The sequence below is a fragment of the Somniosus microcephalus genome, chromosome 27 (assembly GCF_052327205.1).
Source record: "Somniosus microcephalus isolate GS21.2 chromosome 27, FLI_Smic_1.0, whole genome shotgun sequence".
In the NCBI taxonomy this organism is placed as follows: domain Eukaryota; kingdom Metazoa; phylum Chordata; class Chondrichthyes; order Squaliformes; family Somniosidae; genus Somniosus; species Somniosus microcephalus.
The window spans coordinates 14,460,079-14,480,340 of record NC_141013.1 but is presented as its reverse complement, the minus strand read 5'-3'; the positions used below and the strand labels follow the sequence as shown (position 1 = coordinate 14,480,340).

Genomic DNA, 20,262 nt, shown 5'->3' with positions numbered 1-20,262 from the left:
ACAATCTATAATAAATGCATCTTATTTATGTTTCTAATTATAAGCATGTGATATCCCTCTATTTTCCATTCACTGTTCACATTAAAATATATTTGTTCTGATCCATTTGCTGTCAGAGATCCCTTGTGACACAACTGAGTGGGGATGAAGAGGATTTTAACAGCAAGGAAGCACAGCTTTTAGTGAGCATACTGTCAACACTCTCTCGGCTATTAGAACCCGTGTCTGAACAAGTATGTAAACGTTAACTCTGACAGCTCTTTCTAATTTTTCACCAGTATAATGTTTAAGAGTCCTACAAAAAGCACAATTTCTTCTCTCTTTTGTGATCATCAACGGGAGGACTGTTACTGCTAGGGATTGGAACAGGTTCTCATTGCAACTGTCCAGTGGCTGCAACAAGCACTCCTAGGTCAGATATAGCACAGCTAGAGGAAGCAATATTCTGTATCTACTCTACCCCCTACCCCAGTAGGGTGCTCGCTCCTGCAAACGTGTAATGTTTTTCCATCTCCCACAGCAGGCTCTCTGAGTAAGTTTGCCCAGTTAGGGGGTGTGGTAAACCACTGTAGTTCACTGTGTTCACTGTTGTTGTTGTTGTTGTCGTTCACTCTTGTTTCACTGTTGTGCCTGACTATGCCTCAGCTGACTCCGCCCCTGGGCTACCGAGTATAAGAGCGGCCGCATGGCAGCTCCTGGCATTCGGTCGTCCACTAGAGGCACAGTCCTGATCTGTCTGAAGTGCAATTCAGTAGTTAATAAAAGCCTGTCGTTCTGAACTCTGCCCAGCCTTTTATTAGAATTGATAGCGCATCAATTTTATTAACTACTGAAAAAAAAAAAAAAAACGATGCTGCAGATTCTTAAGATCAAGTGCCTGGAACTCAACCCGCAAGAACCGGACTCGACTGCTAAGTTCTCGCACTGGCTGCACTGTTTTGAGTCCTTTCTGACTGCATCCGGCGAGACCGTCGCCGCCGATGCCGACAAGCTCAGGGTGCTGAACTCTAAAGTAAACCACCGAGCCTTTGCCCTTATCCGGGACGCTACGAGCTACCAGGGGGCTATCGACATCTTGAAGGAGCAATACGCACGCCCGGTCAACTATGTTTACGCAAGACATCTCATGGGGTCTCGCAAACAACAGCCCGGGGAACCCACAGAAGCATACATACGGGCGCTGAAGGAACTCGGCCGAGCCTGCGAATGCAAGCAAGTAACAGCCACGGAACATACGGAGGAGCTCATCCGGGACGCCCTCGTGGCGGGCCTCAGGTCCACTCACACACGGCAGCGACTGCTGGAAAGTAGCAAGCTCGACCTGAAGAAGGCGATTTCACTCACCCTCTCATTGGACGTAGCCCACCGGAACATGGAGGCCTACTCCCCGGACCGCGCGGCCGCCTCATGGATGCCGCAGCCGCCGCCACCTTGGGACGCGGCGCCGTCACGGGCCCTGGCCTCAACTTCTGCAGCGATGTCCCGCCCGAGCCAGAAATGTTATTTCTGTGGCCAAACCAAACACCCCAGGGCGCGCTGCCCGGCGAAAAACGCGGTCTGCTCTGCCTGCGGTAAGAAGGGACACTACGCTGGCGTCTGCAGAAGTCAGAAGACCCCTACCTCCAGCAGCGCCGCGTGCGATTCGTGGGAGCGGCCATCTTGCCTCCCTCCAGCCTCGTGGGGATCGGGATCGTCATGGGCGCCGCCATTTTGTCCTTCCTCTCCGACGCCGCCATCTTGTCCGCCATTCTGCCAACGGGCCCCCGACTCACCCACCGCCGCCTCACCGGGGTTCTACAGCGACGCTACCGACTCCACAGCGGCCTCCATCACGCTGGATCAATCCAGACCCCACCAGCTAGCCAGGCCCACGATGGACATCCAGGTAAATGGCCGCGCCACAACTTGCCTTTTTGATTCCGGGAGCACGGAGAGCTTCATACACCCTGATACAGTATGGCGCTATTCCCTCTCGGTCCGGCCAACGCGCCATCGGATCTCCATGGCCTCGAAATCCCACTCAGCAGACGTCGGCGGCTACTGCGTAGTGACCCTCTCGGTGAAGGGCTCCGTATATAAAAATGTAAAGCTATTCGTTCTGCCACATCTCTGCGCTGCCGTTCTACTGGGGTTGGACTTTCATTGTCACTTTAAGAGTGTCACCTTGACATACGGTGGACCTCTTCCCCCCGCTCACTGTCTGCAACCAGCAGTTTTTAAATTGCCCGCCGCGCCCCACCTGTAGTCTCTCCACCCTCAAAATCACACCCCCCCCCCCCCCTGTTCGCCAACCTCACCCGCGACTGCAAGCCTATCGCCACAAAGAGCAGGCGATACAGCACCGGGGACAGATCCTTCATAAGATCTGAGGTGACGCGGCTCCTGAAAGAGGGGATTATTGAGGATAGTACCAGCCCCTGGCGAGCCCAGGTGGTAGTCGTTAAGACTGGCAACAAGCAGCGCCTAGTCATCGACTACAGCCAGACTATCAACAAGTACACCCAGTTGGACGCATACCCCCTCCCCCGCATAGCCGACATGGTTAATAAGATAGCGCAATACCGCGTTTTCTCGACCATTGACCTCAAGGCAGCATACCACCAAATCCCTATCCGCCCTGAGGACCGCCAGTACACAGCTTTCGAGGCAAACGGCCGCCTTTTTCACTTCCTCAGGGTTCCTTTTGGCGTCACCAACGGTGTCTCCGTCTTCCAGAGGGAGATGGACCGGATGGTCGACGAGAATGCGTTACAGGCCACGTTTCCCTACCTGGACAACGTGACCATCTGCGGCCATGACCTGCAGGACCATGACGCCAATCTTGATAAGTTCCTCCGCACGGCCCAACTCCTAAACCTCACGTACAACAAGGAAAAGTGCATATTCCGCACAGCCTGCCTCGCTATCCTTGGTTGCGTGGTGAAACACGGAGTCATCAGTCCTGACCCTGACCGGATGTGCCCGTTGATGGAACTTCCCCTGCCCCACTGTCTCAAGGCCCTCAAAAGGTGCCTGGGCTTCTTTTCCTATTACGCCCAGTGGGTCCCTCATTATGCGGACAAAGCCCGTCCACTTATCAAGTCCACTTCCTTCCCCCTGACGGCGGAGGCCCGCTTAGCCTTTCACCGTATAAAAGATGACATTGCCAAGGCCACCATGCACTCGGTAGACGAGTCCATCCCCTTCCAGGTGGAGAGCGATGCATCCGACTTTGCCCTGGCCGCTACCCTTAACCAGGCGGGAAGACCCATGGCCTTCTTTTCACGAACCCTCCAGGGCTCCGAACTCAGACACTCCTCTGTGGAAAAAGAGGCCCAGGCCATTGTGGAGGCGGTGCGCCACTGGCGGCACTACCTGGCTGTAAAACGATTTACCCTGCTTACTGACCAGCGTTCAGTTGCTTTCATGTTCAACAACAAGCAGAGGGGTAAAATCAAAAATGACAAGATTTTGAGGTGGAGAATCGAACTTTCCACCTACAATTGCGACATCTTGTACTGGCCAGGGAAACTCAACGAACCCTCAGACGCTCTATCGCGAGGCACATGCGCCACCGCGCAGATCGATAGACTACGGGGCCTCCACAACGACCTCTGCCACCCGGGGGTCACCAGGTTCTTCCATTTCATTAAGGGCCGCAACCTGCCTTACTCCATCGAGGAGGTCAGGACCATGACCAGGAGCTGCCCAGTCTGTGCAGAGTGCAAGCCGCGCTTCTATAGGCCTGACAGAGCAAACCTGATCAAGGCCACCCGCCCTTTTGAGCGCCTGAGTATCGACTTTAAAGGGCCCCTCCCCTCCTCTGACCGCAATGTGTACTTCCTCAAAATAGTTGATGAGTACTCCCGTTTCCCTTTTGCCATCCCCTGCCCGGACATGACCACCGCTACGGTCATTAAATGCCTGCACAACCTCTTTGCTCTGTTCGGTTTTCCCAGCTATATTCATAGCGACCGGGGCTCGTCCTTCATGAGCGACGAACTCCGTCAGTACCTGCTCATGAGAGGTATTGCCTCAAGCCGGACCACCAGCTACAACCCCCGGGGGAACGGACAGGTTGAAAGAGAGAACGCGACGGTCTGGAAGGCGGCCCTCCTAGCCTTAAAATCCAGGGGCCTTCCGACCTCCCGTTGGCAGGATGTCCTACCCGATGCGCTCCACTCCATCCGGTCACTGCTGTGTACAGCCACCAACGCAACCCCCCATGAGCGAATGTTTGTTTTTCCCCGGAGGTCCACATCCGGTAACTCACTACCACACTGGCTGACGTCCCCAGGGCCCGTCCTGCTGAGGAAGCATGTAAGGTCCCACAAAACGGCTCCCCTGGTAGAGAAGGTTCACCTCCTCCATGCCAACCCCCAGTACGCCTACGTGGCATACCCGGACGGGCGGGAGGATACAGTCTCCATTAGAGATCTGGCACCCTCGGGGTCCACTGACCCGCCACCATTGCCCCCCACCACGACCCCCTCCGACACGGCCCAAAATTCAGTAGACCCAATTCTCACCCCTGTCCATTCCACCCCAGTAGACGGCATGCCGCGCCCCCAGGACCAGCCGGAGTCCACTCGCCCACCCAACACCAAAGGGGACGATACGCCGGTGCTGGACCCCGCTCAAGACGCGTCGTGGGAAGCTGTACCATCGCAACCGTCGCCACGAAGATCTCGACGGCAAACGAGGCCGCCCGACAGACTCGCCTACTCGAACTTTTGATACACTTCACCCCGCCGGACTTAATTTTAAACGAGGGGTGAATGTGGTAAACCACTGTAGTTCACTGTGTTCACTGTTGTTGTTGTTGTTGTCGTTCACTCTTGTTTCACTGTTGTGCCTGACTATGCCTCAGCTGACTCCGCCCCTGGGCTACCGAGTATAAGAGCGGCCGCATGGCAGCTCCTGGCATTCGGTCGTCCACTAGAGGCATAGTCCTGATCTGTCTGAAGTGCAATTCAGTAGTTAATAAAAGCCTGTCGTTCTGAACTCTGCCCAGCCTTTTATTAGAATTGATAGCGCATCAGGGGGCAGTTTGCAATTAAGGACAGTTTGTGCTGTGGGCCCATGCCCACGAGGAACTGTACTGAGATTGTTCCAAGCATATTTCACTTAAACCACTTAGCAGATAGAGGAGTTTTTCATCTCATCATTCTGGGTTGGATTTGAACCCTGGTGCCAGAGATGAATGTTCACAGCATCACCTAGTCAGAAAAAGTACATTTTATGTGTCTTTTTCCAGAAGTTGCAAACAATATAAATATATAAAAAGAGAATCAGAGTTTTTGTAATTGTGTATGTATTACATGAGTGTGGGAGATTGGCAATCTCGAGTCATGTTGCCTCAAATAAGTTGTGTGCAATTTTTGCTCTTGGTTAAGTAGTAATACATTATATAAAAGCTGTTTCTGATGCTCTCTTCTGTAAGAAACCATTTACTATTGGTGGGCTTGAGTCAAGCTTGGTAACTTGCCAAAGTAATTGGGTGTAGCAGCATCTATATTAGGTACTTATGTTTCTATTACCTGTAGTGAAAAACTAGTTTCATAAGGCTGGGACAGCCCTGAGTTCCAATTGAGCTCCCTGATTCTCCCTGCAAGTAGAAGGCCCAATGCTTTGTTAATGGAGGTACATCAGTTAGGGAGAGAGGAATTTCAAGCAGATGAAAATGAGGGGAAAGAAAAACTGCTTGTCCATTTGGCAGATGTCTTCACGTGCCCTGCATGCTCACCAGTTGCCAGTAACATACCGTTGCCCCAGGGCCAGTGGGCTGGTTGTCACTTTGGCAAAGTCTGTCATCTGTTAACCAGTTACTGACTGTAGATGTGGTGAAACTTGTCCCCCAAACTGTTTTGCTCTTCTGTGTGGAATATTGCAGTGATGTTGCATAAATGTTTAAAGCAACAAAAAAAACTCTTCTGCTTGCTGCTATTTTTTTCATCAGATAATATTCAGAGAAGAAAATAACTTGGAAAATGAGACAGGTACTTAAGAAACATAGTCACCCCAATGACACAGTGAACAATTTCACAAAAGTAGTCACGATTGAGGTATTCTTAGAATAGCAACGCTGATTATGTCCCTTTCTCTACAATAAATATGTTACTATGGCAATGCCAGTTTTCTTTGGCAGGCAGTTGGTTTTATTATATTTCAGCTGAAAAGGAAAAATAGATAGTGTTTTTATTTTAACAAAATGCGTGCAAATTTACTCGTAATCCAAAACATTTATTTCCTGTCTTAATGTGTGAGGTGAAAAGATTAGCGCTGATTATCAGCTGACTGTGCATGATGTGATCTACCATTAATTTATTGTGTTTTCTTGATAGTTTGCCCAAATGTTAACATGGACATTAAAGATTTGCAAGGAAAATAACTTGGGTAAGACTACTTCAAGCACAGACCTGAGATTCATAATATTTAGAGATAAAATGGAAAATGCTGGAAATGAACAGCAGGTCCATCAGCATGTGAAAGAGAAAAGACAGGGTAATGTTGCAAGTCAGACGCTGCATCAGGCACCAAAGTGGACTCTCAAAAAATTGCCCTAAGTAAAGTATATTGTCTATTAAATATGGATCTTTAAAATTAGATTTATAAAGGTTTTTCTAAAGTTGATAGTGAAGGGCAAATGGAATTTATTCATAAGTTCTGAATATTTCTGGTTCCTAACTTACTGGCAGAGCTATAATCTCTGGGTTCTGTTCGGAGGCAGATGCATGTTGGACTTTAAGCACATTATCTGTGGTAGTGTCAAAAAGAAACCGCTGAATTTTAATCTTAAAATGAACCTCAAGTGAAACAAGATATTAGATCTATTGATATAACTTCATGCTGCAGTGATCTGGAATGGGTTTGCACACAAACTACCTTTAAATGTTCCTCAGAGGATCAGCACCTCTTTAAGCAGACACTGGTATAATATACTGTATAAATGTGTTGTTGGCTCCACAGAGGATGTGCCGTTCTGTAAAGGGTTGATGAGTATGATGTTCAGTCTGCATGTGCTGCGTAAGAGTCCAGTGAGCTTGCTACAAGAGCTGTCCCAAGATGTCCACAGTCGCCTGGGGGATATTGATCAGGTAAGAACCCTGTGCAAGGAAGTATGGAACATAACTAGATCACTTGGCCCAGTTGGGCTGTTTTTCACCCAGTGCAATAAGCACAACCTGTACTGCCTTGGACCTGATATACTATGGGAGCTGACTTCATACCACGCATGGTGCCATCTCAGCGAAACCTTCTTATTCCATGGACTTTACAGTTAAGAACAGACAGCAGGAAACCAGAAAGAAAGCTTTCACACTGTCGTCACCAAAAACATTTTGCAATGCATGCAGTAATTTAGTTTACAGTAAAAATTAATACTGATGTCTAACTGTTGGCAATTTATACCACAAATTTGGCAAATAATTAACCAAATTACATGATGATTCAGAAGATACAGATGGACTAGCACAGACCACGATTCACATCCCATTTTATCAGTTTAGCCACGGATATCAATCTTAGCCCACAGCTCCTAATTATATACCTGGAGTTTAGTTATGAGTCAGTGCTCTATGTCTTTCTCTTATCCCTTTCTTAGGCAGTCCCTCGGAACTGAAGATGACTTGCTTCCACATTAAAAATGAGTTCTCAGGTGACTGATGAGTCCAATGCGGGACCTACAGTTTCTGTCACAGGTGGGGCAGACGGTGGTTGAAGGGGCGGGTGGGTGGGGTGCTTGGGTTGACGTGTGCTCCTTCCGCTGTTTGCGCTTGGCTTCCGCTTGTTCCCGGCGAAGAGACTCGAGGTATTCGGCGCCTTCCTGGATGCTTCTCCTCCACTTTGTACGGTCTTGGGCCAGGGATTCCCAGGTGTCGGTGGGGATGTTGCACTTTTTCAAGGAGGCTTTGAGGGTGTCTTGAAGCGTTTCCTCTGCTCACCTGGGGCTCTCTTGCCGTGTCGGAGCTCCGAGTAGAGTGCTTGTTTTGGGAGTCTCGTATCGGGCATGCGGACGATGTGACCCGTCCATTGGAGCTGATCGAGTGTGGTCAAAGCTTCGATGCTGGGGATGTTGGCCTGAGCGAGAACACTGACGTTGGTGTGCCTATCCTGCCAATGGATTTGCAGGATCTTGCGGAGGCAGCGTTGGTGATACCTCTCCAGTGCCTGCTGTACATGGTCCATGTCTCTGAGGTATACAGCAGGGCGGGTATCACTACTGCTCTGTAGACCATGAGCTTAGTGCTGGGTTTGAGGTTCTGGTCTTCAAACACTCTCTTCCTCAGGTGACCGAAGGCTGCACTGGCTCACTGAAGGCGGTGTTGGACTTCATCGTCGACGTCTGTCCTTGTTGACAATAGGCTCCCGAGGTATGGAAAGTGGTCCACGTTGTCCAAGACCTTGTCATGGATTTTGATAATCGGGGGGCAGTACTGTGTGGCGGGGGCACGACGCTTGCGTCTGCACACACTTGGAGGTCGAACTCCAAATTATCGTTAACACCTTCACCAAAAGCGTACGAGAGCATGGGCCTTACACTCAACATCTGTAAGACAAAGGTCCTCTACCAACCTGTCCCCGCCACACACTACTCTATGTACAGAAGTACTGGGCTACTGATGTCTGTTACATGAGTCTCACTAAATCAGTCACCTATAAGACTGGGCAAGTGGTCGACTTAGAGAGGTGATAGATTTGGAGGGACTTGTCCACATTCCAGCAATCTTTAATTGAATACCAAGTGTGTTTGTACAGTATTTGGGTGTAATTGGAGCGAGTGTGGCACTGTTCTAAGGTGTTGTAAGTGAGCTTATTTAAAGACCGCATCCTTGTTTACTCACTTCGTCTTATTTGTGAGCCAATGGATAAGCCGTTGTAGCATTAGTTGGCGAGTTCAATACTAACTGATCCTCCTATAGTGTATTGGCTGATGCAGCTCGTCCTACAGCTAATTCTGGTGTGCAAGTGGAGCATAAGAAATAAATCTTTTCAGAAATTGGCAAGATTTCTATTGAGGTTCAAATCTGAATTTCTGTAGGAATCCTTCCAGTGTCAAAAAATTAATCTTTTATCTTCCACTTGTGCTATATCATGGCTGTGCAGCACACAGTTCAGTTTGAATTTAGTTCAGATGCAGTAGTATTTTTATTGAAGCAGCAGTACCTGACTCTTTAATTGTTCTGATCGGGGAGTTGGCAATGGAATAACTGGGGTTCAATCAAAAGATCACAGTAAAGGGAGGCTGTGAACTTAGTGGCCTAGAAATTCAGTTGGCGCCGCGCCAGGGCTTTAGCGCCGGAAATTTAGCGCCGGCGCTAAGTCCCCCTGCGCGCGCCAAAAATTCAGTAGCGCCGCGCCCAAACGGCTGCCGGCGCTACAGGAGGGTGTCAGCGCCTCAAAATGGGCGCTGACTGCCGCATTGCGGCGCAATTCCGGCGCTGCGGCACCCGATGCGGTGCGGCAGGCTGGGGAAGTGCAGGCCTCCTCCTTCAGTTAAGGAGGAGCTGCCTGCACCCGCCCGCTGGCCGTTGAAATCTTGAAAAAAATGAGCCCGGCACCTCGGAGAAGTGCCGGGCTCGCAGGCCAGACGCATCTGTTCCGCGGGGGGGGGTGGAGGAGTCCGGGGAGGGAGGTGCAGGCAGGCGGCCGGCGGGAAAGCGGCCGGCCGCCGCGCGACCTTAATGCGCCGGCGCTAACTCGCGTAGGACTCTGCTGAAACATCGTTAGTTGCGGCTGCCACGGGCGAGGCGGCCGCAACTCAATTTCGGCGTTGGGGCCCGTCACCACGGCAACCGGGACGCTGCGCACACCGATGACGTCATCGGTGCCGGCGCAGCGCAACCGGTCTAACGCCGATGGCAGGGCCCCACTGAATTTACAAACCGGCCATAACTCCGGCGCTAGGCCCTCTAGCGCCTCAAATGGGGCGCTAACCCTACTGAATTTTCAGCCCAGTGTATTTTCATTGGTGCTTATTCAGTTTTGATGGTGGGAGAGTGGCATCCATGTGTCGACTTCCTTCATTAACGTTGCTAGGACCAGCTGACTTGTCGTTGCAGCAGAATCTTTGGCCCACATTTTGGGGCTATGATTACCAATGTAACTGTGTAAGCCGATACACGGATGCTACTATCCCACCGCCCAAGCTAAACAAACCACTTCAGAGGGGTTGGGACAAAAAATAATGGTTGGCTTCTTTGATAGAATGTTGGTTGAGAGATATTTATAGTTTTTAAATTGGGACTTGGGCAGTAAAAATGCAGTCAAATAGAGTTTCTGGTGTATTTATATTCGTTGGTGAAAGAAAAGAACGGTCATTGCATGCCTTACCAGTAATTTGTGCCCACACAGAACTATTCACACACAAAATTGGTCTGAAGATAATTCAGTGCTTTAGCTGGGTTGTTGGTAGATTATTATACAGTGCGTGAATCAAGATTTTTTTCAAGGAGGTTTGTAAAAACTTAAATTTGCAGAAGTAGTTGCCTACCTGAAAATATACAATTGTCTGAATAAATCTGGTGTGTTGTAAAGATGACTATGTGTAACCGAGCACAATGCCATTGTGCATTCTAGTACATACTTTAGAATGCATATTTTATATTTCAGAAAACATTTATTGTATATATGGATGGAAATGTTAAAACTGTTGAACACAGTAACTTGCATTGTGAACTGGGAATTAGCCTCATTTGAATATAACTGCATCCTATAGATCTGGCAATGATGATGTGATTGACATACCAAAGGAAATGTCATATTTTTGCATGAAGCATTTAGGGAAAGAGTTTTAGGACTGAAATTAAGGAATACAGGTTTAGCATACTGAACAAAACTCAGCCTCTCTCAGAAGCTCAGAACCAACTCTATAATTTTCGAATGATAAAACTGCACCAAATACTTTGACGTCCCTTTTATTAAAGTTTGATTGTGCCAGCTGATTGTAAACTGTGTCCATGTTAGGACAAGAATGTACTTGGTTTACAAATAACTACAGAAACTGTGGGGAAACTACTTTTCACCAAGAATTTTTTTTTAACATTGGCACACTGACGGTGCTTTAGACAATAGATTTTCCAACTGTTGTCACTGGACATAAGGGATATAACTGGACATAAGATCATCAGATTTCTGTCTCATTTTATTTCTATACTTTTTCTATATCTGTTAACTTATTAGCAAGTTATTTTTACTGCGGTTGTTTTTTGGTCAGCTAGATGTCAGACACGTGCAGAAGCCCACCACACAGCTAGATATTGAATGCCAGGTAGAACTAGGGGAAACCTGTTGGAAGTGAGGTTAGATGTGCTTTAGTTTTACTTTTCTCAGAGGGTGAATGACCTGTGGGACAGGATTCCAGAGCTGGTAGCAAGGACTGGCTCATTGCAGTCCTTCAAGAAGGCATTAGACACGTTTTTTAAAAATGACATGGCAGAGGGAAGACAAGATGAATTATTCTGTGAAATAACGAATGGGTTTGCAGCACCCTGGAGCTTGCCCTATCACCTTTGAGAGGTTAGAGAGGAATTTTTGACGGGGCATTCTTGACCTGGTTACTTTTTTTTTCTTTTGCCTCGCCCAAGAGATGGAGGAAGAAGTGTTGGTACATGGGGATGAATCTAGCATCAAATAGGGTGAGCGCATGGAAGCCTAACAGCCTTTTCTTGTCCTAGATACATAGCATTTTAATACTGAAGTAATCCATTGAAGAAAGAACCAAACACTTGCATTTATGTAACTCGTTGTTTGTCATTGAAATATTGCAAAGCACTTTGCACAATTACTGTAATTACTTTTTGGAGTGCAGTGATTGTTGTGCAGGTTATAAAGCGATGCCTGGTTTGTTAGGTGTGAGCTGCGTGCACTTGTTCACTTTTATCATTGCCTTGGTTTTGTTGTGTAATATTATCAAAGCCAATTGAGTATTCTCCGCTATTGTCTATTTTTCTAGTTTGGATGTGGTGGGAGGGCTGCGGCAATGTGGTGGAAGCTGATGGTCCCCGAGCTGAGGCGCAGTGGAGCTTTCCGTTTAGACCAGTTTATCATAGATCTGCTGTTGATTTCAAAGCTGCTTATCTGCTTTTTGTAATGGATTGAACAGGAATAGAGACCAGCTGCTTCATGGACTATTTAACCAGCTATGTGTATACTTATACCAATAGCCTTTCACATTTCCATTACAAGCATTTTTTGACTTTAGTGTGTTTGTTCCTGGACATCAAAAATTGAGGAGGTAAAAATGAGGGATTCCATTCCCTCCGCTCAGTACCACATTTCTCTCTCGGATCTCATGATGCAGTCTATGATCTGAATCATTTAGTCTTGGAGACTTTAAAAAAATAAAAAGTATGAAATAAGGAAAGGCCATTTGCCCATTTGGCTCGCTTCTTTCACAGACCAGTACAATCAGTTGTGTCATGGACTCTACCCACTAATTTCATCTCCTGAGGAAAGGTTCTGTCACCGTCCCCCAAAGATAAATCCATGGGAATGATTTTTCTCTGGATGGAATTTCTAATGAATTGGTAAATGTATTTTATGAACGTGTTTTACAATTTCACTAGAAATATAAAACAGAGGAAATCTTCCTGCAATTATTTATGATGTTGGTACACAAAGCAACCAGAATACCTATCTATCTGTATACAGTATTCTGCATTATTCATGCTCAACTGGTTCCTGTCTTATACTGGGTGGTTGTGCTTTGCTGTTTACTGTGCAATAACCATGTTGTTTTCTTGTGTTCTAAAGGACATTGAAATAGAGGACCAATCCCATTTTGCCATGGTGAACTCGAAAACTGCAGCTCCAACTGTGGTGGTAAGCACATTGTACCAGGCCCTCAGAAAAATGGCTGCATTTTTTTGATACAATAACTACTTGCAATTACATAGCGCTCTTTTCATAAACTAACGTCTCTTTAGTGCATTACAAGGGGGTGAGGGAATGAAGAAACTTGGGAGGGAGACTAAAACCGTGATCAAACAGATCTGTTTCTAAGAGGCTTTTGAAGCCAGGGAGAGATAGCAAATTGGGAGTGGCTTAGAGAATTCCATAGGGCAGGGAGTGACGATTGGCCTCTTGTGCTGGAGAGTTAGTATGCAGTACTGGCATTTTTGCTGCAGCCTTGCGAGGATCTTGATTTCTCCCTAGTCTGCCTAGGTCACTCACCTCTTGCATTCGAGAAGTCTGCTCATCCCTTGGCTTTGCCAGTGGTACTTTAAGCTGCCTTTATAAAAAAAAAAAAAAAAAAAGTTGTTCTTGGGATGTGGGTGACGCTGGTGTGGCCGCATTTATTGCCCATCCTTAGTTATCCTGAGAAGGTGGTGGTGGGTCGCCTTGAATTGCTGCAGTCTTTGCGATGGTACTCCCACAGTAGTGTTCCGTGGGGAACTCCAGGATTCTGACTCCGTGATGATGAAAGAATGGCAATATATGTCCAAGTCAGGATGGTATCTGGCTAGGAGGGGAACTTGCCTGTTAGAGATGAGACAGCCCAGCATCAGTATTTCCCTCATGTTTGACATTTAATAAAATCCATCTGGTCAACAAACAAAAAACGACATTGCTACAAAAGCATCGCATTTTGTTTTACACCTTTTTTAAATGAGTTTTATGCTCGTTTGAATTAACCACTGTACAAAGAATATTTAGTTACCGAAATCAGTAGTTGCTGCACGAATCTCTTTTTCTTTTGTAGCAGCTGGTTTTGTCCCAAGCGGAGAAGGTCCTGGAAGAAGTCGACTGGCTCATCACCAAGCTGAAGGGTCAGCTGAGCTCTGACAAAGAGCTGACAGGTAAAGGAAGAATAGATAGTTGCAGGTGACCAGTGAGTGGCTTCGCAATGCAACAGGGAGTCACTGGAGCAGTGTACAAGATTGTCTAAGCCCATAATTGACTAGTCATATAATACAGTGTTTTAGTTTAGTCCCTTTTAGTTCATCAGTGAAGGAGCTGGTATAACTGACCTCAGATTAACACTGAAGGTGAAGTATTTGCAATACTTGGGAGAGTGACTACAATAGTCTCATTGCACTAACTTCTTGTTTTGATTATGTGTTTAGAGGGCTAACTGTTCAGGCTTCTGAGAGGTGTGACCAGAAAATGAAGCGTGCATACCTGAGAGAAAACGTTTACTTCAACCTCCCTACCTGTTTTCTCTCCTCGTCTCCGCTCCAGAAGGCATTGACTTGTGCTGATATACGGTTCCATGTTTTTCAGTCACCCTTCCATCACCCAAGTGGCTATTCTTCATGCCCTCTCGAGCTCATCTTGTCCATGAGACCCACCTCCTGCTCCCTCGACCCTACTCCCACCAAACTGATGGCCACCCATCTTCCTTTCCTGACCCCCCCATTGATGCGCTATCAATTACTCATAAAAGACTGAGAGTTAAGAGAGTAACTAAAGGCTTTTATTAGCAAAGAATAGAGCATGCCTCTCGTGGTTGACTGGGTTCCAAGAAAGCAGGGGGCTGCAGGTCAATCACCTTTATACCTGGGCCTATGTGGGTGGAGCCAGCCGAGACATGTTGAGGCATGCATAGGTACAACAGTGTGTAACAACAACAACAACATTGGTTTACCACATTCACCCCTTGTTTAAAATTGAGTCCGGCGGGGTGAAGTGTACTAAAGGTTCGTGTAAGTAAGTCTATCAGGTGGCCTTGTATGCCGTCCTGATCGTCGTGGTGGCGGCGGTGATGGTGCAGCATCCAACGTTGAGTCTGGCGTCTCATTGAGTGGTTGGGTGGTCAATGACGGGTCCTGGGGCTGCGGCATGCCGTCTAGCGGGGTTGGGTTGTGGGTAGTGGTGGATGGCAATGGTAGTGTTTCAGGGGCACCCAAAGGTGCGAGATCTCATGTGGGGGCTGTGTCCTCCCGCCCGTCCGGGTACGCTACGTAAGCATACTGGGGGTAGGCGTGGGTAGTGGTGGATGGCGAGGGGGGTGTTTCGGGAGCACCCGAAGGTGCAAGGTCTCGTATGGAGACTGTGTCCTCCCGCCCGTCCGGGTACACCACGTAAGCATACTGAGGGTTGGCATGGAGGAGGCTCACCCTCTCGACCAGGGGGTCCGTCTTATGGGACCTCACGTGCTTCCGCAGTAGGACGGGTCCTGGAGAAGTCAGCCATGTCGGTAACGAGGTCCCCGATGTGGACTTCCTGGGGAAGGAGAACATTCTCTCGTGAGGGGTAGCATTGGTGGCTGTACAGAGCAGTGACCGAATGGAATGGAGCGCCGCAGGGAGGACTTCCTGCCAGCGAGAGGTCGGAAGGCCCTTAGATTTCAAGTTTAAAAGGACTGCCTTCCAGACCGTCGCATTCTCCCTTTCCACCTGGCCATTCCCCCGGGGGTTGTAGCTGGTGGTCCTGCTTGTAGCGATACCTCTCGAGAGCAGGTACTGCCGGAGTTCGTCGCTCATAAAGGATGAGTCCCTGTCGCTATGAACATAGCTAGGGAAACCGAACAAGGCGAAGAGGTCATTCAGACATTTAATGACCGTGGTACTGGTCATGTCTGAGCAAGGGATGGCAAATGGGAAACGGGAGTACTCATCAATTATGTTGAGGAAGTACACATTGCGGTCGGAGGAGGGGAGGGGCCCTTTAAAATCGACGCTCAGCCGTTCAAAGGGGCGCGTGGCTTTGATCAGGCTTGCTCTGTCTGGCCTATAAAAATGCGGTTTGCACTCGGCACAGATTTGGCAGTTCCTGGTCATGGTCCTGACCTCCTCGATGGAGTAGGGCAGGTTACGGGATTTGATGAAGTGAAAAAACCTGGTGACCCCCGGGTGGCAGAGGTCATTGTGGAGGGTCTTCAGTCTATCGACCTGCGCGTTGGCGCATGTACCACGTGATAGGGCATCTGGGGGCTCATTGAGTTTCCCGGGCCGGTACAAGATATCGTAATTGTAGGTGGAGAGTTCGATTCTCCACCTCAAGATCTTGTCGTTCTTGATTTTGCCCCTCTGCTTATTATTAAACATAAAAGCTACTGAACGCTGGTCAGTGAGCAGGGTAAATCGTTTTCCGGCCAGGTAATGCCTCCAATGTCGCACAGCTTCCACAATGGCCTGGGCCTCCTTTTCGACAGAGGAGTGTCGAATCTCGGGGCCCTGGAGGGTCCTTGAGAAAAAGGCCACGGGTCTCCCCGCCTGGTTAAGGGTTGCAGCTAGGGCAAAGTCGGATGCGTCGCTCTCCACTTGGAAAGGGATGGACTCATCCATTGCGTGCATTGTGGCCTTCGCAATATCTCCTTTTATGAGAGTGAAGGCTGCACAGGCCTCTGCTGTCAGGGGGAAGGAGGTGGACTTGATGAGGGGTCTGGCTTTGTCCGCATAGTTGGGCACCCACTGAGCATAGTACGAGAAAAACCCTAGGCATCTCTTCAGTGCTTTTTGGCAGTGGGGGAGGGGGAGCTCCATAAGGGGGCGCATCCTGTCGGGGTCGGGGCCGATGACTCCGTTCTCCACTACACAGCCAAGAATGGCAAGGCGCTTGGTACGAAACATACATTTGTCCTTGTTGTATGTTAGGTTCAGCCGCTGGGCCGTACGGAGGAATTTCTCTAGATTAACATCATGGTCCTGCTGGTCGCGGCCGCAGATGGTGACGTTGTCTAGATAGGGGAAAGTGGCCTGGAGCGCGTTCTGGTCGACCATCCGGTCCATCTCCCGTTGGAAGACTGAAACCCCGTTGGTGACGCCGAAGGGAACTCTGAGGAAGTGGTAGAGACGACCGTCAGCTTCAAAAGCTGTGTACTGGCGGTCCTCAGCCCTGATGGGGAGCTGGTGGTATGCTGACTTCAGATCAATCGTCGAGAACACCCGGTATTGTGCTATCTGATTGACCATGTCAGATATGCGGGGGAGTGGGTATGCATCTAGCTGGGTGTAGCGATTGATCGTCTGGCTGTAGTCAATAACTAGGCGCTGTTTTTCGCCAGTCTTCACTACCACCACTTGTGCTCGCCATGGGCTGGTGCTACTTTCAATAATCCCTTCCTTCAGGAGTCTTGCTACCTCGGATTTAATGAAGCTCCTATCCCCGGCACTGTAACGCCTGCTTTTGGTAGCGATGGGCTTACAGTCGCGGGTGAGGTTAGCGAACAAGGGGGGGGGGGACTTTAAGGGTGGAGAGGCTGCAAATGGTGCGCGGCGGGCGATTTAAAAGCTGCTGGCTGCAGACTGTGAGTGGGGGGAGGGGTCTGTCGTACGCTAATGTGACACTCTTAAGGTTGCACTGAAAATCCAACCCCAGTAGAACGGCAGCGCAAAGATGGGGCAGGACCAGGAGTTTAAAATTTTTGTATTCTGTGCCCCTTACTGAAAGGGTCACTACACAGTAGCCACCGACGTCCGCTGACTGGGCTTTGGAAGCCAAAGAAATCCGATGTCGCGTCGGCAGGACCGGGAGAGAGTAACTGCGCACCGTGTCGGGGTGGATAAAGCTTTCCGTGCTCCCGCTGTCAAAAAGGCAGGTAGTGGCGCGGCCGTTTACCTTAATGTCCATCATGGACCTGGACAGTTGATGAGGGAGAGATTGGTCCAGCGTCACGGAGGCCAGCGTATGGTCGAGCGAGTCGATGTGGTCGTCAGATGAGGCGGTGGTTGAGTCCGGGTCCCCCGTGGTTGAAGTTGGGGACGTCCGAGATGGCGGACAAAATGGCGGCGCCCATGGTCCCGATCCCCACGCGGCTGGGGGAGCCCAAGATGGCGGACAAGATGGCTGCCCCCACGGTTCGCACGCGGCGCTGCTGGCGTTAGCGGTTTTACCTTTGCAGGCGCTGACATAGTGTCCTTTCTTCCCGCAGCCGGAGCAGGTAGCGTTTCTCGCCGGGCAGCGTGCTCTGGGGTGTTTTGCCTGGCCACAAAAATAACATTTCTGTGCCTTGGACATCGCAGCAGCAGTTGAAGGTGGCGGTCCCATGACCCAAGGTTGTGGCGTCCACGTTGCGGAGCGGTTAGGGGAGAAGGCGTCCATATTCCTGTGGGCCGCGTCGAGCGAGAGCGCGAGGGACACTGCCTTTCTCAGGTCCATTTCTCCCTTTTCCAACAGTCTCTGCCGGGAGTAGTCGGACCTTAGACCTGCAACGAAAGCATCTCGGATCAGTCCCTCCGTGTGTGCTGCGGCTGATGCTTCTTTGCAATCGCAGTCTCGGCCGAGTATCCGTAGTGCCCGTAGGAAGGCCTCCGCCGATTCCCCGGGCTGCTGTCTGCGGGATCTTAAGAGGTGCCGGGCATAGACCGTATTTACCGGGCGTGCGTATTGCCCTTTTAGCAGACCGATAGCCGCCGCGTAGGTCGTCGCGTCCTGGATTATTGTATAAACTTGGTGGCTCACCTTTGAGGCCAGGATTTCCAACTTGTTTTCGTCCAGGGTCACAGTTGAGGCTTGCAGGTAGGCCTCGAAGCAACACAGCCAATGCGCGAATTTGGTAGCCGAACCCGCTTCTTGGGGGTCTAGGTCCAGACATGTTGGTCTGAGGGCTCGCAGCAGCTCCTGTTGCTCAGCGTTTGGTGCAGCAGCCTGCTGTTCAGCAAATGTCGACATTTTGTTTTTGCTAATAAAATTGATGCGCTATCAATTACTCATAAAAGACTGAGAGTTAAGAGAGTAACTAAAGGCTTTTATTAGCAAAGAACAGAGCATGCCTCTCGTGGTTGACTGGGTTCCAAGAAAGCAGGGGGCTGCAGGTCAATCACCTTTATACCTGGGCCTGTGTGGGTGGAGCCAGCCGAGACATGTTGAGGCATGCATAGGTACAACAGTGTGTAACAACAACAACAGTGGTTTACCACACCCATGTTAGCTGATATTGTTAACGGTTCTCTCTCCTCGGGTACTGTCCCCATCAATGTTCCCATTAATTCTTTTTGAGTGCACAGCCCATTCAAAATTTTTCCTATTGCGAAGCCGGTGAGCTGGCTGTGTGGGAGGTCCAGAGAGCTGTGCAGCCGCGCAGCTTAAAGGGAACATTGGTCCCCATTCCCTTCAATAATGCCATCATCCCCCCCTCCTCAAAAAACCCACCCTTGACCCCTCTGTCCATGCAAACTTACTGCCCCATCTCCAGCCTCCCTTTCCTCTCCAAAGTCCTTGAATGTGTTCTCGCCTCCCAAATCTGTGCTCATCTTTCCCAGAACTCCATGTGTGAATCCCTCCAATCAGGTTTCCGCCCCTGCCACAGTACTGAAATGGCTCTCATCAAAGTCACAAATGACATCCTATGACTACGACTGTGGTAAACTATCCCTCCTAGTCCTTCTCAACCTGTCTACAGCCTTTGACACGGTTGACCACACCATCTTCCTCCAACTCCTCTCTGCCATCGTCCAGCTGAGTGGGACAGCACTCACCCGGTTCTATTCTTGTCTATCCAGTTGTAGCCAGAGAATCACCTGCAATGGCTTCTCTTCCCACTCCTGCAAGGCTGCCTCTGGAGTCCAACAATGGCCCCCTCCTATTTCTCATCTATATGCTGCCCCTCGTCAACATCATCTGAAAACACAACGCCAGGTTCCACATGTACGCTGACAGCACCCAGCTCCAGCTCACTACCACCACTCTTGACCCCTCCACTGTCTCTCTAATTTGTCACACTGCCTGTCCAACATCTAGTACTGGATGAGCAGAAATTTTCTCCACCTAAATATTGGAAAGACCGAAGCTATTGACTTCGGTCCCCGCCATAAACTCCGTCCCCTAGCCACCAACTCCATCTCTCTCCATGGCAACTGTCTGAGGCAGAACCAGGCCAGTCGCAACCTTGGAGTTGTATTTGACCCGAAATGAGCTTCTGACCACATATCTGCTCCATGAGCGTGACCATTTACTTCCACCTCTGTAACGTCGCCTGACACTGCCCCTACCGCAGCTCGTCTGCTGCTGAAATCCTCATCCATGCCTTTGTTACCTCTAGACTAGACTATTGCAACACTCTTCTGGCTTGCCTCACATCTTCCACCTTCCATAAACTTGAGCTCATCCAAAACTCTGCTGCCCGTATCCTAACTCTCAGCGCCTCAATTTTAAAATTCTCATCCTTGTTTTCATATCCCTCCATGGCTTTGCTCCTCCCTATCTTTGTAATCTTCTTCAGCTCTATAACCATCCAAGATCTTTGCGCTACTCGAAATCTGGCTTCTTGCACATCCCCGATTTTAATCGCTCCACCATTGGCGATCGTGCCTTCAGCTGCCTAGGTGCTAAGCTCTGGAATTCCTTCCCTAAACCTCTCCGCCTCTCTAACTCTCTCTCTCCACCTTTAAGGCGCACCTT

General features: G+C 49.3%; 1 protein-coding gene across 4 annotated transcripts in view; it reads left to right on the top strand.

Moving 5' to 3' along the window:
* fanci (FA complementation group I) overlaps window positions 1-20,262 on the top strand; it is a 96,284-nt gene that overhangs the window by 60,754 nt on the left and 15,268 nt on the right. The window contains exons 27-31 of one of the 4 annotated variants that reach the window (XM_085968558.1): window positions 117-182; window positions 6,324-6,375; window positions 6,949-7,076; window positions 12,733-12,801; window positions 13,682-13,778. In XM_085968558.1, the coding sequence (XP_085824684.1) occupies window positions 117-182; window positions 6,324-6,375; window positions 6,949-7,076; window positions 12,733-12,801; window positions 13,682-13,778 (412 nt within the window). Of the gene's footprint in view, window positions 1-116; window positions 234-6,323; window positions 6,376-6,948; window positions 7,077-12,732; window positions 12,802-13,681; window positions 13,779-20,262 lie in introns of all 4 variants that reach the window. The other 3 variants (XM_085968557.1, XM_085968556.1, XM_085968559.1) reach the window with 3 other exon arrangements.